The sequence below is a fragment of the Thalassophryne amazonica genome, chromosome 6 (genome assembly GCF_902500255.1).
Source record: "Thalassophryne amazonica chromosome 6, fThaAma1.1, whole genome shotgun sequence".
NCBI lineage: Eukaryota > Metazoa > Chordata > Actinopteri > Batrachoidiformes > Batrachoididae > Thalassophryne > Thalassophryne amazonica.
The window spans coordinates 33,288,099-33,312,606 of NC_047108.1; the positions used below are offsets into that span (position 1 = coordinate 33,288,099).

Sequence of the window (24,508 nt, forward strand, 5' to 3'; positions counted from 1 at the left end):
ATTAATTGGCCCATCCAGGCTGCCCCACATGAGTGATTCGATTGGAAGGGCAGTGCCAGCTCAGTCGGCGGGTGTCAACCGTACGTTGGAATCCATCTCGGGGAGAATGGCTGCACTGGAAAACCACTTTGATCATCTGTAAGACCACATCTCTCCTCTATTCAGATGTATTGGGAGCCACTCTGAAGTTTCAGACTGTGGAATCTGCCAGGCGTCTGTTAATCTGGATATCTATTTGGTTTCTAAACACCAGCTGTCCTTCAAGGCCGCTGGGATAAAATCCTCCCCCCGAAGAACACTCCTGATAGCCTCGCTCCTCGTCTCCCCCGTCTTCTTGTCTTCCCCTGCCTCCCTCCTTTCCCAGTCCTGAGATGTTGACTGTGGGACCTTGAGACTCTGGTGGACTGATTCAGGACTGGGATCCCCCCCCCCCCCAGAATGAACAGATAAGGCCTGATGGCGCCTCAAGGGCGGCCTTTCCGGGCTGTCTGTCTGGACACTGGACACATCCAAGTCTCGGCTGTTGTCTGTCGTCTGTTGTGTTTTTTTGTTTTTGTTATGACTCTTTTCTGTGCTATGGGGTTTTTTTGCTCTCCAGTGGTGCTGCTGGAGTTCAACGCAGCAGCAATGGAGGTTTTTCCTTTCCCAATTCTTTCCTTGTGTGTGCTTTTATATGTGTTCATGTACTGGACCGGCTTATGTGTGTTGTTGTTTGTTAAGTGTGTCATGAGGCCGGTCAAGGTTTGCTCAGCCCTGCTCGTGACCTAGGGCAGGGATATACATCTGGAGCTGGTCCCCGGGCGCCAAAAAGGCGACCTCTGTTCCTAACTGGCAATTAGGATGGGTAAAATGCAATAAACACATTTCATTGTGCAGGGAACATGTTCCTATGTGCATATGACAATAAACTTCTTTTGAATCCTTGAATCCTTCTAACTAATAACAATTTTTTGGGCCACCATTCCTCTGTTGTGAGAAATAAATACAAAGACACTGACATCCACAAAATTTAATTCTGATAGGAAAAAAAACTGACTTCACTTGCCACTTAGTTTTACCTTTAATGTATCCAAAAACAAAACACAAATTTATAAGGGGGGGGGGGGGGGGGTCTTTATGCATAAAAATAAGGCATAACTGCTGCAAATATATATGTAGTTTTGTAGATATAACTACTGATTCACTGTGCCCTGTGATTTACCGTGCCCTGGTTTCCCCTATATGGTGGCGTTAGCATCCTCCTCCAGCCATTTGTGTTACTTATGTTTGTGTTTGTTTGAATTTTGGGATCGCAGAAGAGGAGGTACTGCTGGCCCAACACCAGAGAGTGCCCTGCCTGAAGGCGGGCTTCAGGCACCAGAGGGCGCAGCCGCCTCCCAGGAGCATCCTGGAGCTCCGGTAGTGACAGCTGTCACTCATCGCTTCATTATCCACACTACCCATAAAAGCCGGACAGCAACTCCACCTCCCTGCCGAGTAATCTGCTTACCTACAAGGTAAACTCTCAGCCGTTCAGTGCCGTACGCACACAATTTTACAGCTAAGTTTGTCAGTTGTAACGTCTTTACATCTGAGCTCGTAGTTGTAACGTTTTTGCATCTGAGTCTTTGCAGCTGTAACCTTTTGTATACACACAGCTGGTTGCTGAGTTTGTGGACGTTGGGAGGAGTTGGCGTTCCCGCTCCTCAATCCAAAACTGCACGTACTCTGAGTAACTGAGTTCAGGAGGTGGAGGTTTTTCCACCAGAAGGAACTGTGTTTGTTGCTTGACTGTTTACTGGGTGTTCACACGCCCACCATAATCTGTCTGTTCTTCCTGCCAGCAGTACCAGATCTGACAGCTGGAGGCGGTGGCCACCTGGGGACTCAGGACTCAGTGGCTCCGGTTTGATGCAGGTCTCCGTTGGCAGTGGAAATCGTGTGGGGCCCGGCTCTTCTCTAGACAGACGTCTCCTATCCTCGAGCCTGCCCACATGTCATCTGTGATTTAATTGAATGTTACCTAAAAGCAGCATCTGTATTCCGTTGTGCACATTTTCACAACATTAAATTGTTATATTTTGGCATTTTCATTGTCCGTTCATTTATGCCCCCTGTTGTGGGTCTGTGTCATTACACTTTACCAACATTAGCCAACGTCACTCCTCTTTGTTTTATTCTTTGTGTTGTTGTGTTTTAAAGTATATGTGTTGGATTATGGAAGAACAGTACGGGACTTTACCTTTTCTTTATTTCTGTATGATTTTTTTTTTGGTATTTTCATTTGTCGTAATTATTGGTTTTGCTGCAACCCACTTATTGAACTATTGTTAGTTTGCATTCATTTTGATTATTGTGGATTGCAGTTCAATTGTGGTTATTGTTTTTTTATTACTTTTGATTCTTGTTTTTTTTTTTTTGTATTGGAATTATAATTTTGTTTTGTTATTTTGTTTCTCATTTGTTCTGCTCATTTGCCCATTTAGGTGCGGAGTCCACAGTGGTGGATTGGTGTCCATCCCATTTGCTGCAGTGGGTTTCAGCCCTGATGGGTTCCTAGTATCTTCTTTTTTAAATTTTACCTTGTTAGTGATCTTACCTTCATTTGAATTTTAAGAGCAGAAATAATTTGTAATCAATAAAATCAACTTTGTATTTTTGAACTACTTTCTCTGTCTCTCCTTTGCGAATGGACCTCAGTGCCTTATTATTGGGTTCGTTTAAATAAAGAGGTCCCTGGCTGAAACTCCCAGGGTGGTGTTGTTGAGCAACAATATATCATCTACATTGCCTAAACTACTTGTTGTGCATATTGCCACGTCCACAATCCAAATCAATACCCAGCGCTCAAAGAGAAGTGTTCCAGAATATTTTGTCCAGTGTAACACCAAATATCATGATATAAATCAGAAAACGATACAAATCTTCACATTTGCACCAAAATACATGGCAAATGTAATCTAAATACATTGCTACATTAAACAGTTTAGTATAGATCCGTGGATGATGTTGAGTCAGGTTTGGGAGAATGTGCTGGTGCTCCATGTTGCCTTAATCACAACACCACATAACCACTGTGGGTCCTGGATGGCAACCACCACTAGACAGACAAATGGCCCAGCTCCACCACATGAACCTGAGTGCATCCACACTCTAGATTGACCATCGGGTTATTGGTTACCTCCCTGACTAAGGCCCTTCTCCACCGATCACTCAGTTTAGACAGGTGGCCAGCTCAAAGAAGAGCCCTGGTGGATCCGAACTTCTTATGGATGATGGAGGCTACTGTGCTCATTGGGACCTTCAAAGCAGCAGAAATGTTTCTGTACACTTTCCCAGATTTGTGCCTCAAGACAAGCTTGTCTGGGAGGTCTACAGACAATTCCTTTGACTTCATGCTTGATTTGTGCTCTGACATGCACTGTCAACTGTGGGACCTTATATGAAGACAGGCGTGTGCCTTTGCAAAACATGTCCAGTCAACTGGACATGAAAAGGATGATCAGTAGAAACCCTGAGCTCAATTTTGAGGTACATGGCAAAAGTTACTTACAGTAGTAGTAGTGCTATGTGACTAAAAAGATTAATCCAGGTTTTGAGTATATTTCTTATTGTTACATGGGAAACAAGGTACAAGTAGATTCAGTAGATTCTCACAAATCCAACAAGACCAAGCATTCATGATGTGCACACTCTTAAGGCTATGAAATTGGGCTATTAGTAAAAAAAAGTAGAAAAGGGGGTGTTCACAATAATAGAAGTGTGGCATTCAGTCAGTGAATTTGACAGTTTTGTGGAACAAACAGGTGTGAATCAGGTGTCCCCTATTTAAGGATGATGCCAGCACCTGTTGAACACGCTTTTCTCTTTGAAAGCCTGAGGAAAATGGGACGTTCAAGACATTGTTCAGAAGAACAGCATAGTTTGATTAAAAAGTTGATTGGAGAGGGGAAAACTTATACGCAGGTGCAAAAAATTATAGGCTGTTCATCTACAATGATCTCCAATGCTTTGAAATGGACAAAAAAAACAAAACAAAACAGAGATGCGTGGAAGAAAATGGAAAACAACCATCAAAATGGATAGAAGAATAACCAGAATGGCAAAGACTCACCCACTGATCAGCTCCAGGATGATCAAAGACAGTCTGGAGTTACCTGTAAGTGCTGTGACAGTTAGAAGACACATGTGTGAAGCTAATTTATTTGCAAGAATCCCTGCTAAAGTCCCTCTGTTAAATAAAAGACACGTGCAGAAGAGGTTACAATTTGCCAAAGAACACATCAACTGGCCTAAAGAGAAATGGAAGAATATTTTGTGGACTGATGAGAGTAAAATTGTTCTTTTTGGGTCCAAGGGCCGCAAACAGTTTGTGAGACGACCCCCAAACTCTGAATTCAAGCCACAGTTCACAGTGAAGACAGTGAAGCATGGTGGTGCAAGCATCATGATATGGGCATGTTTCTCCTACTATGGTGTTGGGCCTATATATCGCATACCAGGTATCATGGATCAGTTTGGGTATGTCAAAATACTTGAAGAGGTCATGTTGCCTTATGCTGAAGAGGACATGCCCTTGAAATGGGTGTTTCAACAAGACAATGACCCCAAGCACACTAGTAAATGAGCAAAATCTTGGTTCCAAACCAACAAAATTAATGCCTCGCAGATGTGAAGAAATCATGAAAAACTGTGGTTATACAACTAAATACTAATTTAGTGATTCACAGGATTACTACAAAAGCAGTTTAAACATCATAGTTTTAAGTTTGTAGTATCAACAGCAGATGCAACTATTATTGTGAACACCTCCTTTTCTACTTTTTGTTACTAATTGCCCAATTTCATAGTCTTAAGAGTGTGCATATCATGAATGCTTGGTCTTGTTGGATTTGTGAGAATCTACTGAATCTACTGGTACCTTGTTTCAATCCAATCCAATCCACTTTATTTATAAAGCACATTTAAACAGACCCGAGTGCTGCACAACAAAACAAAGACATGGAAAATAGCAATAATAACAATAATAACAATAAAATAGATAAGATAAAATAATACATAAATAGATAAAACCATGATAAAAAATAAATTTCAATAAAATAAAAATAAAATAAGACACAAGGACCGTACAACTCACGCTGTGTTAAATGCCAAGGAATAAAAATGGGCCTTAAGACGGGACTTAAAACACTCCACAGTGGGAGCAGATCGGACATGTGGGGGCAGAGCGTTCCAGAGTCTGGGATCGACCACGGAGAAGGCTCTGTCCCCTCGAGTTTTAAGTCTCGTCCTAGGCACCATGAGCTGGGACTGGCCCTCGGACCTCAGAACTCGTGCTGGAGTGTAGACCTGGAGGCAGTTGATGATATAATGTGGGGCCAGTCCATTCAGAGCTTTAAAAACAAACAAAAGTATCTTAAAATCAATTCTAAAACATACAGGGAGCCAGTGCAGAGAAGCCAAAATTGGGGTAATATGCTCACGCTTTTTGGCCCCTGTTAAAAGTCGAGCCGCTGAATTCTGGACTAACTGCAGTCGGGAAAGTGCGTTATGGCTAATCCCCGAATAAAGTGCATTGCAGTAGTCTAAACGAGAAGAAATAAAAGTGTGCATGACTTGTTCAAACAATTTGAAAGGGATAAAAGGTTTCACTTTTGATAAAACACGAAGGTAAAAAAAACTCAGTTTTAAAACCGCGTTAACCTGTTTATCAAATTTAAGATCGCTGTCTATGGTGACACCAAGGCTGGTGACTTTGGGACGCACAAAACTTTGGAGAGGTCCCAAGTCAAAGCGGGAATTGCTAAAACAAACAGAATTATCTCAGTTTTCCCTCGTTAAGTTTTAAATAATTCTGTGCTAACCAAGCCTTGACATCACCGAGACAGTCGAGAAGGGGTGTCAGGGGGCAGTGGTTATTCTTGACAATCAGCATGTAAATTTGGCAGTCATCAGCATAAAAATGGTATGACATGCCATGTTTTAAAAATATCTCCCCGAGTGGGAGGAGATACACAGCAAAAAGAATTGGGCCTAAGATAGAACCCTGGGGGACACCGTACTGCAGGGGAGCAGAAGAGGAGCAGGAGTCCCCCAGCCTCACAGAGAAGGACCTCCCACTCAAGTAAGACTCAAACCACTTCAAAGCAATCCCCCTGACACCCACACAGGTTTCCAAGCGAGATAAGAGAGTTGCATGGTCCACTGTGTCAAAAGCAGCAGTCAGGTCTAAAAGCACTAAAATAGCAGAGCTTCCCGCATCAGCTATTAAAAACAGATCATTAAAAACCTTAAGAAGTGCAGACTCTGTACTGTGAAACGTTTTGTAACCCGACTGAAATGGGTCTAAAATATCATGTGCATCTAAAAACGGCTGAAATTGAGCAAGCACGAATTTCTCCAAGATCTTGGAAACCAAAGGAAGCTTAGAAATGGGCCGATAATTTGCTAAAGTCACAGGATCAAGGCCAGGCTTCTTAATCAGAGGCTCAATAACAGCATTTTTACAAAAAGTGGGGACAGTGCCAGAGACCAGACTACTGTTTATTACCTCGCTCACAAAGGTGCCAATGGTGCCCCAAACCTCTTTAAAAAAGCGAGGAGGAACTGGGTCTGTAGGACTAGTAGAGGCTTTGAGTTTACCTACAATCCCAGTAAGAACAGCAAGTGGCACAGGCTCAAACTGGCTAAATGCTGCCGTACATGCGTTAGCACCTGGACCACAAGGTGAAGAGGGCGAAATATTGGTCCTTATCGCAGCAACCTTATCATTAAAAAAGGAGAGAAATCTCTCACAGGTTTCATTGGTTATTTCCAATGCGGTGGAAGGATTAGGATTAAAAATAGAGTTCACAGTTTTAAAAAGAACACAGGGTTTGTTAACACTGTTGGCAATTAAGTCAGATAAATATTTTGTTTTCTCTGCTTTAACCACACACTGATAGTTCCTCCAGCTATCTTTAAGAACCTGGTAAAAAACCTCCAGGTGGTTCTTTTTCCACCTCCGCTCCACCCTCCGACACTCACGCCGAGCTGCATGCGTAGTGTCATTTAGCCAGGGCTCCTGCCTGGACTTTGGGCGCATGATTTTAAGAGGAGCTACGCTGTCCAGCACATCAGAGCAGGTGGAAACAAAAGAGTTCATCAGGTGCTCCGTGTTCATGTTTATAGATGGACACGGGTTTAAAAGACTACACGCTGCAGCAGTAAAGAGAGAGCTAAAATCAGCCGCTGTGGTAGCCTTAATAGCACGGCTATGACGCACAGCTGGCAGCTGCTCTCCAAAAGTTAAAAACACGTCAAACATGACAGGGCAATGGTCAGAGAACACAGCATCCTCAACAATAACATGGCCAACCGAAAAGCCATGCGACAACACCAGGTCCAATGTGTGTCCGTGTATTTGCGTTGAGCCAGTGACATGTTGTGTTAGATTAAAAACTTCACATAAGTCTAAAAAGTCTCTGGCCATTGGCATCGACTGACAACATACATGCACATTAAAATCTCTGACAATTAGAATCCTGTCATAACGTGTACAGATAAAAACCATCAAATCATAAAAATCCTTGATGAAATCCATGTTGTGTCTCGGTGGTCTGTAAATGACAGCGCACAACACTGGATCAGTCTGTCGCGCTCTTAGCTCAAAACAGCTCAGTTAAAACGAGGCAAAAGTTCACTCCGTAACAACTTTGGCTGAATGCCAACCCGTAGAACAGTAGCTATTCCTCCGTCACGACCAGAGGCTCTTGGTGTGTTAATAAAAGTACAGTCAGGAGGTAATAACTCCGAGAAAGCGGTGGACTCACCAACGTTGATCCACATCTCAGTTAAAAACAGTACATCCAGCAATCGTGATGTGAAGAAGTCTCGAAGAATGAAGGTTTTATTCCCTACGGACCTTGCATTCATGAGCGCGCACTTCGTAGCAGCCGCCGTCGTGTTAGCCGCATGAGCTACCCGGCCCAGCGGCCTAAGGTTACTCGATGACACACCACCAGAGCCCGAATGAAGAGAATGACGAGGGCCCAGCGCGCAGAGATCCTCCCGCTGTCCAATGATGGGCACCACCCAAGCGCCGACTGGAACAACAGTGCGACGTGACACATAACGGCGTAAACAGTCTCTAAGGTCCGGTGGAATAGAAGAAGCCCGCACCGTGCTCGGAGAAAGAGCCAGGAAGGCCTTTAGCCTCATTAGCCGGCCGGCTCGCACTCCCCAGCATTTACGCTTCCTGGGCAGAGGCGCGTCCACCCAGACGAGCTGCTCTGGGAGATCAGCCAGGTAAAAAGAATTTGACTTTTTTGCTTCATATACTCAACAAAAATATAAACGCAACACTTTTGGTTTTGCTCCCATTTTGTATGAGATGAACTCAAAGATCTAAAACTTTTTCCACATACACAATATCACCATTTTCCTCAAATATTGTTCACAAACCAGTCTAAATCTGTGATAGTGAGCACTTCTCCTTTGCTGAGATAATCCATCCCACCTCACAGGTGTGCCATATCAAGATGCTGATTAGACACCATGATTAGTGCACAGGTGTGCCTTAGACTGCCCACAATAAAAGGCCACTCTGAAAGGTGCAGTTTTGTTTTATTTAGGGGGGGGGGAATACCAGTCAGTATCTGGTGTGACCACCATTTGCCTCATGCAGTGCAACACATCTCCTTCGCATAGAGTTGATCAGGTTGTCAATTGTGGCCTGTGGAATGTTGGTCCACTCCTCTTCAATGGCTGTGCGAAGTTGCGACGACGAACTGGAGTCAGGTCGAGACCCCGATGAGGACGACGAGCATGCAGATGAGCTTCCCTGAGACGGTTTCTGACAGTTTGTGCAGAAATTCTTTGGTTATGCAAACCGATTGTTTCAGCAGCTGTCCGAGTGGCTGGTCTCAGACAATCTTGGAGGTGAACATGCTAGATGTGGAGGTCCTGGGCTGGTGTGGTTACACGTGGTCTGCGGATGTGAGGCTGGTTGGATGTACTGCCAAATTCTCTGAAATGCCTTTGGAGATGGCTTATGGTAGAGAAATGAACATTCAATACATGAGCAACAGCTCTGGTTGACATTCCTGCTGTCAGCATGCCAACTGCACGCTCCCTCAAATCTTGCGACATCTGTGGCATTGTGCTGTGTGATAAAACTGCACCTTTCAGAGTGGCCTTTTATTGTGGGCAGTCTAAGGCACACCTGTGCACTAATCATGGTGTCTAATCAGCATCTTGATATGGCACACCTGTGAGGTGGGATGGATTATCTCAGCAAAGGAGAAATGCTCACTATCACAGATTTAGACTGGTTTGTGAACAATATTTGAGGGAAATGGTGATATTGTGTATGTGGAAAAAGTTTTAGATCTTTGAGTTCATCTCATACAAAATGGGAGCAAAACCAAAAGTGTTGCGTTTATATTTTTGTTGTGTAGATCGTGCATGATTGCACCGTATCCTTGATTTCTAGTAATTCCTAGTGATTATACACCAATAGCGAATGAACAGTCCCTGTGACAGACATAAAAATCAATAAAAAATACACAAGCATAGGCAGAGCCAAGCGGCGGCACAGACACTCCGGCGCCATCTTCCTCAACATTCCTCCAGTAGTAGTCCCATGTAACAATAAGAAATATACTCAAAACCTGGATTAATCTTTTTAGTCACATAGCACTACTATTATTCTGAACACTACTGTATGTACATGTGATTCCTTATTTTTTTATTTTTAATAAATTTGCAAAAAAAAAAAAAAAAAAGAAACTTTGTTCACATTGTCATTATGGGGTATTGTGTGTAGAATTTTGAGGACAAAAATGAATTTCATCCATTTTGGGAAAAGGATGTAGCACAACAAAATGTAGAAAAAGTGAAGTGCTGTGAATACTTTCCAGGTGCACCGTGGTCCTCTATTTCATTGTTGCTATAGTCAAAACCCTGGGGCACCAGCATGCTGGATCATGCCCAGAGACACTCACCACATAACCAATTTGGCAACGCTGATGTTCCCAAAATGAAGTAATTGATATTCCTCATCTGCATCTCCCAAAATAAGTGTATGTTTGACAGAAAGTCATTATTATTAAGGATTCTCCAAAGAGATCAAGCATCAACGACACATAATCAAGGCATTAGATCACTGGTTAGCGTCCAAGTCTTGCAACCATACAGTAAGCCAGGATGCATGTAAGATGAGCATGAGAGGCAAAACAAAACCACCTAATAAATATAATAGTGATGATGTTTTTGCACTAGATGTCTTTTTTGTGATATCTTGGTGCACTATAACCCTCAAAATTCCATGAAAATTTAGATGAGGTGCTGGTTTCTCTCAAGTGATGAAACTCGCTATGAAAAGTGTTCCTGCTTTTCAACCTGTTCAAATCTGACTTGAGCGTCATCCCTTCCAGAAAATCCTCCACCAATGTCAAGCAGAGTCATCTTGAAGCCCAACGAATTCTGAAAGACATCAATCAATCAATTAATAAATCAATCAATATTGCCTCCACAAGACAGCCCCCTCCCCCCACTTACAAAAGGTGAGGTCAGTTTCTATGGGGTCCTTGGCAATCACATGCATTGAAAGCCCATGAGAGTGTATTGGAATTGGAATACAAATCAATCATCAAAATAATGACAATGTTGCAATACCTCAGCTAAGGAACATAGGAGGCCACACATTTTGGGCCTGATTTACTAAGATCCCAAATAACGAGTGCTAAATTTTGTCAGCAATCCAAACTTTTGTGCATTGGGGTGGAGACAGTTTTGCGGGTGATTTACTAAACGTAAATGTACAGTTGATAGCTCACAGTAACATAACCTTGACAGCAATATGAGGATTCTGCATATTAACAGCAATATGAGGATTCTGCATATTAACAGCCATAAGTGTAAAATGAAATTAAATCAGCCACTGGACGCAGGTGCAAGATACATCTTTATCCAGAGCTAATATACATCGAAGACAACTCCAGTACTCAAAAAGTTTCTCAATGTAATAAGTAAACACTGGTGATAGTAAAATAACCCTAGTATAAATTGTTGCTCAAAATATAGGCAAACTAGTAGATAAAGCATGTGGCATCCATTGGTACCTGTCCGGCCACATGTCGCAAATCTGCAACACTGAAATAGACCTGCCCCTGGGGAAAACCCCAGAGGAGATAAAATCTACTAATGAAATCTACTAATGTACTGTATCTATATATATTCATGATTCATCTTGTGCAGTATTAGTTTCAAATTAATGGAGGTTGGTAGTGATACTTACATGAGATTGATGCCTAGAAAATCTGTTTCAGTGAAACCAAGGAGGCAGTCATACTGGAAGTGAGACAGCACTGCCATTTGGTGAGCTTGTGGGAAACTGTTGCTAATGCACAACTAAGTCCTGCAGTGCTACGTCTGAGTAAAAAAAGGCTCATAAAATATGGATGTGGAGTAATTAAGTAATTAGTATTTAGCTGTTGCAAATCTGCAACGCCTGCCTTGCACTTGTAGATGTAGCGACGAACTGTGTTAACTGACAATGGTTTTCTGAAGTGTCCCTGAGCCCATGCGGTAAGATCCTTTACACACATGATGTCTGTTTTTAACCCTCTGGGGTCGAGGGCATTTTTTGGACAGTTCACTCGCCTGGCATAAATGTTTTATTATTGATGTTAAAAGCTCACCCTGCATCCCACAATCAAGTGGTATGTCTCTTTTTTCAGGACAACCTGTTCAGAACATATATGCTATAGTGGTGTTTTATAAGTGTAATAAAGGTTTACAATCAGAAATAAGAAAAGAAAAAAAAATAAAGCGGGAATAATTTTCACACACATGTATTCAAAACACAGCAAACTATAATAAACAACTATTTTGCCACTTTATAAAGTTAGTTTGCGATCTTGCACAAAATAATTTATGAAATTAAGGTTCTAACAATAAACACAAATGCACATTTTGAACAATATATACAAAATGTTCTATGCATTTTGTTTGTCTTTATGCCACATCTCAAAGCAATTTCTGTCTGCTATTACACAAAGGCTTACAACACAAACTTTTTATTTCCATAGAATTTGACTCCCTCTTGGAATGTGTTCCTGCACTGTAACCAGCCTCTCTTCACAGTTTTAGGCCCTGTTAACACCCCTACCTCCTTTCATTCAAATTCGTAAACGGCACTTTATGAGTGAGAGCGAGAGAGGCTTATCCAACAATATTCCCTGGCCAAGTAGTGAATCATTTCTGTCAGTGACACTCTTTGACGAGCACGTGAGGTTGTATGTGACCCTCTTCCGCTGATCTCCTCCATTCATATGCTCAACGCTGCACTTTTACGCATGAAGCCAGCAGCCAGAGTGCTATTCAGACAGCATTCAAATGCCACAGAATAACACATTCTTCTACAAACGATCTTTGGTCTACCATGTGAGACTGCTCTGCCCTATGATTGGATATTGGAAAACCATGTGATGGTGAACCAATTCCAATTGGACACTCACATTGCACACATCATCACACAGCCTTTATGAGGAGTACAAAGATGGTGGATGGCTGGCTTGAAAGTCTGCAGAGTTAACTTTTCAGAAAAAAAAGTAAGTTTCTCTCTCATATCATTAAAAAGTTATTTATAATTTAGTAAAACTTATACTCAGCCATTGGATATGACGGCATCTGCCCCAAAGGGTTAATGCAGTATCGCCTGAGGGATCGAAGGTCATGGGCATTCAATGTTGGTTTTTGGCTTTGCCGCTTACATGTAGAAAGTTCTCCAGATTCTCTGAATCTTCTGATTATATTATGGACTATAGATGATGGAATCCCTAAATCCTTATAATTGAACATTGAGAAACATTGTTCTTAAACTCCTGGACTATTTTTTCACACAGTTGTTCACAAAGTGGTGATCATCGCCCCATCTTTACTTGTGAACGGCTGAGCCTTTTGGGGATGCTCCTTTTAGACCCAATCATGACACTCACCTCTTTCCAATTAACCTGTTTATCTGTGGAATGTTCCAAACAGATGTTCTTTGAGCATTGCTGATGTAATACAGTGGTAAACATACCACTGTCCCAGCTTTTTTAAAACTTGTTGCAGGCATCCATTTCAAAATGAGCAAATAGTGCATCTTGCACTACACAAGAACTCTGACATATTTTTACACACTGGCAATAAAAAAAAAAATGTTATCCTGTTTCAGACTGACATTCAGGTCCTGCTCCATTAATCACACTCCAGCAAACCAATGAAAAGTGACGATGCTTTTGACTCGAACAGAGAATGCATAGAGAAATGTGTGGACAGTTCTCTCTGAGTTCTCTGTGTGGGCAGCCATCATGTCCCACACAGACTCTGAAATATGCATTTGTTTCTGATCTACCTGATTTACACATGGAGACGTTTATTCTGAAAGAAACACACACACATTTTCAACCGCTTAGTCCAATTAAGGGTCGTGGGGAGCTGGAGCCCATCCCAGCAGTCATAGAGCATGAGGCGGGGTACATCCAGGACAGGATGCCAGTCTGTCACAGGGCTACAAACAGACAAACAAACACAGTCCCATCCACATGCATGCATATCTAATGACAATTTAAAGATTCCAATCCACCTAACCTGCATGTCCTTAAGGATGTAGGAGGAAACCAGAGCACCCGGATGAAACCCATGCAAACATGGGGAGAACATGCAAACTTCACACAGAAAGGCCACAGGCGGGAATTGAACCCATGACCTTCTCGATGTGAGGCAACAGTGCTATCTCAAAGAAATAAGCACAAGATAAAGTTTAATATACCGTGCAGTGAAAGTATTCACAGCGCTTCTACTTTTTCCACATTTTGTTTTGTTACAGCCTTATTCCAAAATGGATGAAATTCATTTTTTTCCCCTCAAAATCCTACACACAATACCCCATAATGACAATGTGAATTGTCATTATGTCATTATTTTAACCCTCTGGGGCCAATGTCTTCTGTAAATTGAAGACGTTTGGATCAACCAGGACTCTTCCAAGAGTTGGCCGCCCATCTACACTGAGTGATCGGGGAAGAATGGCCATAGTCATGCAGGTGACTAAGAATGGTGAAAGAAGAACTGTCACTATGTCAGAGCTCCAGTATTCCATCTCTGCAGTAATCGACCAGTCAGGCCTGTATGATAGAGTGGCCAGATGGTTCTTGGTCCAGTGAGACATCGGCATCAATTTTTTCAGCTAACGCTTAGCCTAGGCTCGTGCGTCATACATCACACTGACAAATTAAGGAACCTTGGTGTAATTTTTGATCCTACATTGTCCTTTAACGTCAACATTAGAGATATTACGAGGACTGCTTTCTTCCACCTGCGAAATATAGTGAAGATTCGTTTCATCCTGTCTATGGCTGATGCTGATACCCTGATTCATGCATTTGTCTCTTCTGGACTCGACTACTGCAATGTTCTATTTTCTGTTTTACTGCAGTCCAGCATTAGGGGTCTCCAACTGGTTTAAAATGCTGCTGCCAGACTTTTGACAGGAAGCAGAAAGTTCAACCACATTACACCCATTTTGGCATGTTTTACTGGCTTCCTGTCTCTGTGACATCAGATTTTAAGGTTCTGCTACTAGCCTATAAAATTGTTCATGGACTGGTACCTTCCGACCTCGCTGACCTAATTAAACCCTACGCACCGGCCTGGGCTCTGCATTCTCAGGGTGCAGGACTACTTTGTGTCCTGAGGGTGAATAAAAAGTCCGCGGGTCACAGAGTTTTCTCTTATCGTGCCCCTTTATTAGGAAACAAAGTGTGCCGTGTCCTCAACTTTATGTTGGGAAGGTGTAGTGACACGGACCCACAACAGGGGGCGTTAATGAACGGACAATGGATAAGCCAAAAAGTAACAATTTAATGTTGTGAATCGCACAACGAAATACAGACAATGACAGAGAATGTGGATCGCCAATCATACACAAGGTGACGTGTGGGCAGGCTTGAAGATAGAAGACGTCTGGCAAGAGAAGAGCCGGATCCCACACAGCTTCCACCGCCAATGGATCTGAAGAACACCGGAGCCGCCAAGCCCTGCGCCCCAGGTGGCCACTGTCTTCAGCAGTCAGACCCGGTACTGCTGGCAGAAACAGAAACAGTTAATGGTGGGTGTGTGAATACACACCCAGCAATCTTTCAGTGCTTAATTCCTCCAGGAGGGAAAACACACTTGTACAGCTCCTGGAAAACCACTTATCTGGTTGGGGTGTGAGGCGAAGCCGTCGCAGTCCACACCAAACGCCAATGCAGCAGACAAGGACACGTCGCAGGAAAACGGCTGTAAATAAGATCAGACTTTTGTTTGTTTAGGATGCAGCAGAGAAGTTACCTGAATGGTAGCTGATTTCTCAGCGGGGAGGTGGAGTTGCAGTCCGGCTTTTATGGAGGATGTGGTTGATGAGTGACAGCTGGTGTTGATGATGTGTGACAGCTGTCACTCCCAGTAGTTCCGACGCCCTCTCGTGCTTGAAGCCCGCACTCCAAGCAGGGCGCCATCTGGTGGTGGTGGGCCAGCAGTACCTCCTCTTCAGTGGCCCACACAACACTTTATTGAAAATTACAAAGCTAACATAATAGTTTGCTTCAAAACATGCAGCGAGTTGGATTGAGTTGGTGCTGCTGTCAGAACTCTTTAGTGTCTTTATTTTCAAACCGGTTGGAGTCTCTGCTCGGCTGCTGCTGGATAAATTAGTGAAGCTTAGTGGCCGGCAATGACCTTAGGCCCCTGTCCCACTGCCGTGTAGGAGGATTTGCGCATGAAATGAGGAGACAAAAGCTGAGCGTCCGCAACAAAGGTGGGCGGAAATGACAGATGTCCCGGGGTGACATGAGGAAGAAAAGCGGATATAACAGGGAACAGAAGTGAAGGCAATCGTGGAGGCGCCCACATGAGGGGCACAGCAGCCGTGATGCACTCCCGTTCACTCTCGGCTCCCGAGTCCCATTCACGCACGCGATTGTAAGCAATAATAATAATAAAAAATAAAACTCTGCTGCCTGCTGTGGTACTGCTCCTCGCTCTTCCCCCCAAAACTCTGTCATAATTGTGTTTATAAACCAGTCACCATTTGTGTTGTTATACATTTGTGTAGTTAATTACTAAAATATTCTCCACAGACGAACTCGCTCTCGCGCGCACGTAAAATAAAAACTCCTCTCCTCCTGCTGTGGTGCTGCCGCTCGCTCCAAAACCTCTCTCATAATTGTGAAATAAAGGACAAAAGAGACATAGGGCCCTGTCCGACTGGCGTGGGCCCTGTCCCACTAGCGTTTTGGAGGATTTGTGGATGGAATGTGCACAAAAGTGGCCCACATCCGCCAAACAACCGCAATAACCGTGTAACAGTCCTGTAGGAGTCGGCCGCCATCTGAACACGTCCGTGATCATCCGCAGAGGCACGCATGTCCACGGTCGCCTTCGCTTCTGTTCCCTGTTATATCCGATTTTCTTCCTCATGTAGTCGCTGACCCACCCCGTGATATCTGTCATTTCCGCCCACCTATGCGCAAATCCTCCTAAACGGCAGTAGGACAAGGCCCTGATGCGGATCTCATCTGCAGCAGGATTTTTGAGCTGCTCAAACATCCTGGCTGCGGACATGTGTGCCTCTGCGGATGATCCCGGACATGTTCAGATGGCGGCCGACTCATACAGGAATGTTACACAGTTATCGCGGTTGTTTGGCGGATGTGGGCCACTTTTGTGCGCATTCCATGCGCAAATCCTCCTAAACGGCAGTGGGACAGGGCCCTTAGTATTTGTTCTGTTTTTCTTGTTGCTTAATGCTGGCAAATTATACTGTATTTGTTGTCTTTCTGATGCCTGATTGTGTTTTTTTTTCTCTCTGTTTGAGGTGTGGCTCCATCCAGAGATGGGTGTGGTGTCTGGTTCTGTAACCCTCCTGTCCTGTGTACCAGCAACTAGAGGTGGTCGGATCGATCCTAATATCGATAATATCGATACCAACGCTGGTATTGATATTGAACGATCCTCGTGTAAAAAGATCGATACTCAAGGTTTTTTCTCTCCCACAACGCACTGACTGCTGTGCACGCAGATTCATCAAAGTCTACTCTCTGTCTGTAAGACTAGCACTCTTTCTTTCTTTCTTTCTTTTTACTTTTATTTAATTTTCACTTAATGTTTTTATTTTGTTTAAAGCCAGAAGTGCACTGAAGGGAGGAAATTCCTTATTTGTATTATTTTCTTGTATGTTTCGACTTGAAAAAAAGAACAAGTTTGAAACTGTTTACAATATTTGTTGTGGTGTTAGTTTTTCTCTATTGTGGTTTGTCAGCTCTCTAACCTCAGAAGGTTGTTTTAGTTTGCTTTAAGTTCTATTTTTTTATTCTATTTTTTTCTATTTATTTAAGAAACAACATGAGAAGTGCACTGAAGGGAAGAAATTCCTTATTTTTTGTATTATTTTCCTGTATTGTTCGACTTGAAAAACCAAATAAGTTTGAAACTGTTTACAGCATATGTTGTGTTGTGTTCATTTTGTTGTATTGTGGTTTGTTAGCCCTCTACCTCAGGGCTGACAAAGTTGTGTTGAGTGCTATTTTTTAAAACAAAAATGTTGATTGTGATAATAAAGTATTTTGTTGTCATGTACAATGTTTGGCGAAATTCTATCCTAGATCCTATGGATCTACAAAGCTTATATATGAAAAAGTATCGGTATCAGTTTTGGCTTTTTGGCTCTTGCTTGCCTCTACTGGTGGTTGGCTCTCACTGCGGTATTGTATCACTTCCTGTTCCGGAGCACAGCGGTGTTTTGCTGTATCTGTTAGCTGTTTAATCTGCGCAGTTAGATTGATCTAGTTACCTAGATAATGATTTCTTTCACAGTGTAATCTTCACGTGCCTTAACTAAAGCACTCCCTCTGCTGAATCACCTCTAAATTATTTACACATGATTCACTTTGTGTGTTTTTAGGAATCCGCTAGCTTAGCGCAGCTACAAGCTTTTAGCCGGTTTAGCATGGTGGCTTCTCCTGTCTCTCCCGCACTTTTCTGCTCTGGGTGTGAAATGTTTAGTTATTCCTCGGCCTCTTTTAGCAGTAATGGTACTTGTAATACGTGTAGCTTATTCGTAGCTTTGGAGGCCAGGCTGGGCGAATTGGAGACTCGGCTCCGCACCGTGGAAAATTCTACAGCTAGCCAGGCCCCTGTAGTCGGTGCGGACAAAGGTAGCTTAGCCGCCGTTAGTTTCCCTCTGGCAGATCCCAAGCAGCCGGGAAAGCAGGCCGACTGGGTGACTGTGAGGAGGAAGCGTAGCCCTCAACAGAAGCCCCGTGTACACCGCCAACCCGTTCACATTTCTAACCGTTTTTCCCCACTCGACGACACACCCGCCGATGATCAAACTCTGGTTATTGGCGACTCTGTTTTGAGAAATGTGAAGTTAGCGACACCAGCAACCATAGTCAATTGTCTTCCGGGGGCTAGCGCAGGCGACATTGAAGGAAATTTGAAACTGCTAGCTAAGGCTAAGTGTAAATTTGGTAAGATTGTAATTCACGTCGACAGTAATGACACCCGGTTATGCCAATCGGAGGCCACTAAAATTAACATTGAATCGGTGTGTAACTTTGCAAAAACAATGTCGGACTCTGTAGTTTTCTCTGGGCCCCTCCCCAATCGGACCGGGAGTGACATGTTTAGCCGCATGTTCTCCTTGAATTGCTGGCTGTCTGAGTGGTGTCCAAAAAATGAGGTGGGCTTCATAGATAATTGGCAAAGCTTCTGGGGAAAACCTGATCTTGTTACGAGAGACAGCATCCATCCCACTTTGGATGGAGCAGCTCTCATTTCTAGAAATCTGGCCAATTTTCTTAAATCCTCCAAACCGTGACTATCCAGGGTTGGGACCAGGAAGCAGAGTTGTAGTCTTACACACCTCTCTGCAGCTTTTCTCCCCCTGCCATCCCCTCATTACCCCATCCCCGTAGAGACGGTGCCTGCTCCCAGACCACCAATAACCAGCAAAAATCTATTTAAGCATAAAAATTCAAAAAGAAAAAATAATATAGCACCTTCAACTGCACCACAGACTAAAACAGTTAAGTGTGGTCTATTAAACATTAGGTCTCTCTCTTCTAAGTCCCTGTTAGTAAATGATATAATAATTGATCAACATATTGATTTATTCTGCCTTACAGAAACCTGGTTACAGCAGGATGAATATGTTAGTTTAAATGAGTCAACACCCCCGAGTCACACTAACTGCCAGAATGCTCGTAGCACGGGCCGAGGCGGAGGATTAGCAGCAATCTTCCATTCCAGCTTATTAATTAATCAAAAACCCAGACAGAGCTTTAATTCATTTGAAGATCTTGTTCTGACTTATGGTATGGAAATTGAAGCCTTAACAGTATTCCCTGAAAACTCCCTTCTGTCTGATCATTTCTTAATAACATTTACATTTACTCTGATGGACTACCCAGCAGTGGGGAATAAGTTTCATTACACTAGAAGTCTTTCAGAAAGCGCTGTAACTAGGTTTAAGGATATGATTCCTTCTTTATGTTCTCTAATGCCATATACCAACACAGTGCAGAGTAGCTACCTAAACTCTGTAAGTGAGATAGAGTATCTCGTCAATAGTTTTACATCCTCATTGAAGACAACTTTGGATGCTGTAGCTCCTCTGAAAAAGAGAGCTTTAAATCAGAAGTGCCTGACTCCGTGGTATAACTCACAAACTTGCAGCTTAAAGCAGATAACCCGTAAGTTGGAGAGGAAATGACATCTCACTAATTTAGAAGATCTTCACTTAGCCTGGAAAAAGAGTCTGTTGCTCTATAAAAAAGCCCTCTGTAAAGCTAGGACATCTTACTACTCATCACTAATTGAAGAAAATAAGAACAACCCCAGGTTTCTTTTCAGCACTGTAGCCAGGCTGACAAAGAGTCAGAGCTCTATTGAGCCGAGTATTCCTTTAACTTTAACTATTAATGACTTCATGACTTTTTTTGCTAATAAAATTTTAACTATTAGAGAAAAAATTACTCATAACCATCCCAAAGACGTATCGTTATCTTTGGCTGCTTTCAGTGATGCCGGTATTTGGTTAGACTCTTTCTCTCAGATTGTTCTGTCTGAGTTATTTTCATTAGTTACTTCATCCAAACCATCAACATGTCTATTAGACCCCATTCCTACCAGGCTGCTCAAGGAAGCCCTACCATTATTTAATGCTTCGATCTTAAATATGATCAATCTATCTTTATTAGTTGGCTATGTACCACAGGCTTTTAAGGTGGCAGTAATTAAACCATTACTTAAAAAGCCATCACTTGACCCAGCTATCTTAGCTAATTATAGGCCAATCTCCAGCTTTCCTTTTCTCTCAAAAATTCTTGAAAGGGTAGTTGTAAAACAGCTAACTGATCATCTGCAGAGGAATGGTATATTTGAAGAGTTTCAGTCAGGTTTTAGAATTCATCATAGTACAGAAACAGCATTAGTGAAGGTTACAAATGATCTTCTTATGGCCTCAGACAGTGGACTCATTTCTGTGCTTGTTCTGTTAGACCTCAGTGCTGCTTTTGATACTGTTGACCATAAAATTTTATTACAGAGATTAGAGCATGCCATAGGTATTAAAGGCACTGCGCTGCGGTGGTTTGAATCATATTTATCTAATAGATTACAATTTGTTCATGTAAATGGGGAATCTTCTTCACAGACTAAGGTTAATTATGGAGTTCCACAAGGTTCTGTGCTAGGACCAATTTTATTCACTTTATACATGCTTCCCTGAGGCAGTATTATTAGACGGCATTGCTTAAATTTTCATTGTTACGCAGATGATACCCAGCTTTATCTATCCATGAAGCCAGAGGACACACACCAATTAGCTAAACTGCAGGATTGTCTTACAGACATAAAGACATGGATGACCTCTAATTTCCTGCTTTTAAACTCAGATAAAACTGAAGTTATTGTACTTGGCCCCACAAATCTTAGAAACATGGTGTCTAACCAGATCCTTACTCTGGATGGCATTACCCTGACCTCTAGTAATACTGTGAGAAATCTTGGAGTCATTTTTGATCAGGATATGTCATTCAAAGCGCATATTAAACAAATATGTAGGACTGCTTTTTTGCATTTACGCAATATCTCTAAAATTAGAAAGGTCTTGTCTCAGAGTGATGCTGAAAAACTAATTCATGCATTTATTTCCTCTAGGCTGGACTATTGTAATTCATTATTATCAGGTTGTCCTAAAAGTTCCCTGAAAAACCTTCAGTTAATTCAAAATGCTGCAGCTAGAGTACTAACGGGGACTAGAAGGAGAGAGCATATCTCACCCATATTGGCCTCTCTTCATTGGCTTCCTGTTAATTCTAGAATAGAATTTAAAATTATTCTTCTTATTTATAAGGTTTTGAATAATCAGGTCCCATCTTATCTTAGGGACCTCATAGTACCATATCACCCCAATAGAGTGCTTCGCTCTCAGACTGCAGGCTTACTTGTAGTTCCTAGGGTTTGTAAGAGTAGAATGGGAGGCAGAGCCTTCAGCTTTCAGGCTCCTCTCCTGTGGAACCAGCTCCCAATTCGGATCAGGGAGACAGACACCCTCTCTACTTTTAAGATTAGGCTTAAAACTTTCCTTTTTGCTAAAGCTTATAGTTAGGGCTGGATCAGGTGACCCTGAACCATCCCTTAGTTATGCTGCTATAGACTTAGACTGCTGGGGGGTTCCCATGATGCACTGAGTGTTTCTTTCTCTTTTTGCTCTGTATGCACCACTCTGCATTTAATCAGTGATTGATCTCTGCTCCCCTCCACAGCATGTCTTTTTCCTGGTTCTCTCCCTCTGCCCCAACCAGTCCCAGCAGAAGTCTGCCCCTCCCTGAGCCTGGTTCTGCTGGAGGTTTCTTCCTGTTAAAAGGGAGATTTTCCTTCCCACTGTCGCCAAGTGCTTGCTCACAGGGGGTCGTTTTGACCGTTGGGGTTTTTACGTAATTATTGTATGGCCTTGCCTTACAATATAAAGCGACTTGGGGCAACTGTTTGTTGTGATTTGGCGCTATATAAATAAAATTGATTGATTGATTGATTGATTGATTGATCAGTATCGATATCGGCAATACTTGGCCTGTATTTACTTGGTATCGGATCAATAACAAAATTCCCGGTATCGCCTACCTCTACCGGCAACATTTTCTGTATGTTTTGTGAATTGTTTTGTAAATTTTGTCGGTAGCATGGCCCAAGCAGAGGGTCACGCTTTTGAGTCTTGTCTCCTTGAGGTTTCTTCCTCAAATCATCAGAGAGAGTTTTTCTTTACCACTGTTGCCTGTGTGCTTGCTCTGGGGATTGGTGAGGTTAGACCTGACTTGTGTGAAGCACCTTGAGCCAACTTTGTTGTGATTTGATGCTATATAAATGAAAATGAATTGAAATGTAATTGAAATTGAAGCCACTCCTTAGTCACAGGCACATGGCAGCCCACCTGGAGATTTCCAAAAGACACCTAAAGGACTCTCAGACCATGAGAAACAAAATTCTCTGTTCTGATGACATAAAAATTAAACTTTTTTGTCATGAATGCCAAGCATCATGTTTGTAGGAAACCAGGCACCATCTCTACTGTGAAGCATGGTGGTGGCAGCATCATGCTGTGGAGATGTTTTTCAGCAGCAGGAACTGGGAGATGAGTCAGGATTGAGGGATAGATGAATGCAGAAATGTAGAGGGGCATTCTGGATGAAAACCTGCTCCAGAATGCTTTTGACCTCAGACTGGGGTGGCGGTTCATCATTCAGCAGGACAGTGACCCTAAACACACAGCCAGGATATCATAGGAGTGGCTTCAGGACAACTCTGTGAATGTTCTTGAGTGGCCCAGCCAGATCCCAGACCTGAATCTGATTGAACATATCCCTGACAGACTTAAAAGTAGTTGTGCTACGACGCACTCCATCCAACCTGATGGAGCTTGAGAGGTTCTGCAAAGAAGAATTGGCAAAACTGCCTAAAGATAGGTGCACAAAGCTTGTGGCATCATATTCAAGAAGACTTGAGGCTGTGATTGCTGCCAAAGGTGCATCAATAAAGTATTGAGCAAAGAGCGTGAATACTTACGTACTTGTGATTTCTTAGTCTTTTGTGGAAAATGTGAAGTGCTGTGAATACTTTCTGTATGCACTGTAAGCCAACAGAACCACATCTTTCACAAAAAGCAGAGATGCAACTCTGAGGTCACCAAACTGAATACCCTCCAGTCCTTAACGGCACCTTGAAATCCCATCCGTGAATGTCACAAACAGGATTGGTGGCAGAGTCCAACACCCACCTGGAACAGGTCCCATGTGATGCTAAGAATACACACACAGCTCCTATTTTGGTCATATAGAAACTGAACTGCGTGTTGCAGCAGTTTGGGTATCCCATATTCCTGCAAGGTCCCCCACAGGTGACCTCAAGGGACCCAGTCATACACCTCTTCTAAGTTCACAAAACACATGTAGACTGGTTGGTCATACTCCCAAGACCCATTTTTGTGAGGGTCCACCATCCCTTGACGTAACCTGTGTTGCCCCTCTTGAATCCAAGGTTAAACTAATGGCTGAAGTCTCCCCTCTGGTACTCTGGCATAGGTTTTCCCAGGGAGGCTAAGATGTAAGCATATTCCTCTGTAATTTTTGCACACTGTCTGGCCCCCTTTTTTAAATATGGAGACCACCACCTGGGAAGTACTATCCCAGAATTAGATTCAACATTATAAACACATGCCAGGCATGAGAGCCCAACAACATCCAGAGGCTTTAGCACAGGGGTGCTCAAGTTCGGTCCTCGAGAGCTACCTTCCTGATACTCTTAGTTGTCTCCCTGCTCCAACACACCTGAATCCAATGAAAGACTCGTTAGCAGGCTTTTAATGAGCCTTTCATAACCATTTGTAAAATCCAGGTGGCTTTTGATGGCTTTCAGTGGAGTGAGTATATGAGAAATTGTTTAACAGCAGGACATGTTCCAACTTGTCCTTAAGGCTTCCAATGGAGGTGTTTTTCCTGTGCCGCCGCACCGCGTCGGCTGCGTCCCGACGCGTGGACCCGTCCGCACGTCTTTCATTAAAAAAATCTCCTTTAACAGTGGAATATCCGGATAAAATGCTGAAACCGACTTCTTCTGAAACTTCTCTGTTCTCTCACGACGTCCTGGATCAATAGAGCCTGAAATGTGGAGGTTTTCAGCTTGAACAGGCTGATGACGCCGCCTGAGAGCGCTGCACGACGTCTCGCACCGTGGGAAGTCCTTAAAGCGACAGAATCACCTCAAAATCTCTCATCAGCCGTTAAAATTTTCACTGAAAACCAGCTTAATTTTTCGAACCGTGTCCACTTCGATGTGTCTCACAGGTTTAGAAAAAATTTTGATCAAACAACGCGCCAGTCTCTCAGCAACTTCTCAGACAAAGGAATTCCGACGAGGGGCTGGACGACTCCTCCCACAAGGAGTGCTCACAGGCGAATGA

General features: G+C 42.9%; 1 protein-coding gene across 1 annotated transcript in view; it reads right to left on the reverse strand.

Moving 5' to 3' along the window:
* Window positions 1–24,508, reverse strand: part of LOC117512014 (ornithine decarboxylase-like) — a 137,981-nt gene that overhangs the window by 96,040 nt on the left and 17,433 nt on the right. The window contains exon 4 of the mRNA XM_034171953.1: window positions 10,360–10,443. Within this exon, the coding sequence (XP_034027844.1) occupies window positions 10,360–10,443 (84 nt within the window). The remainder of the gene's footprint in view (window positions 1–10,359; window positions 10,444–24,508) is intronic.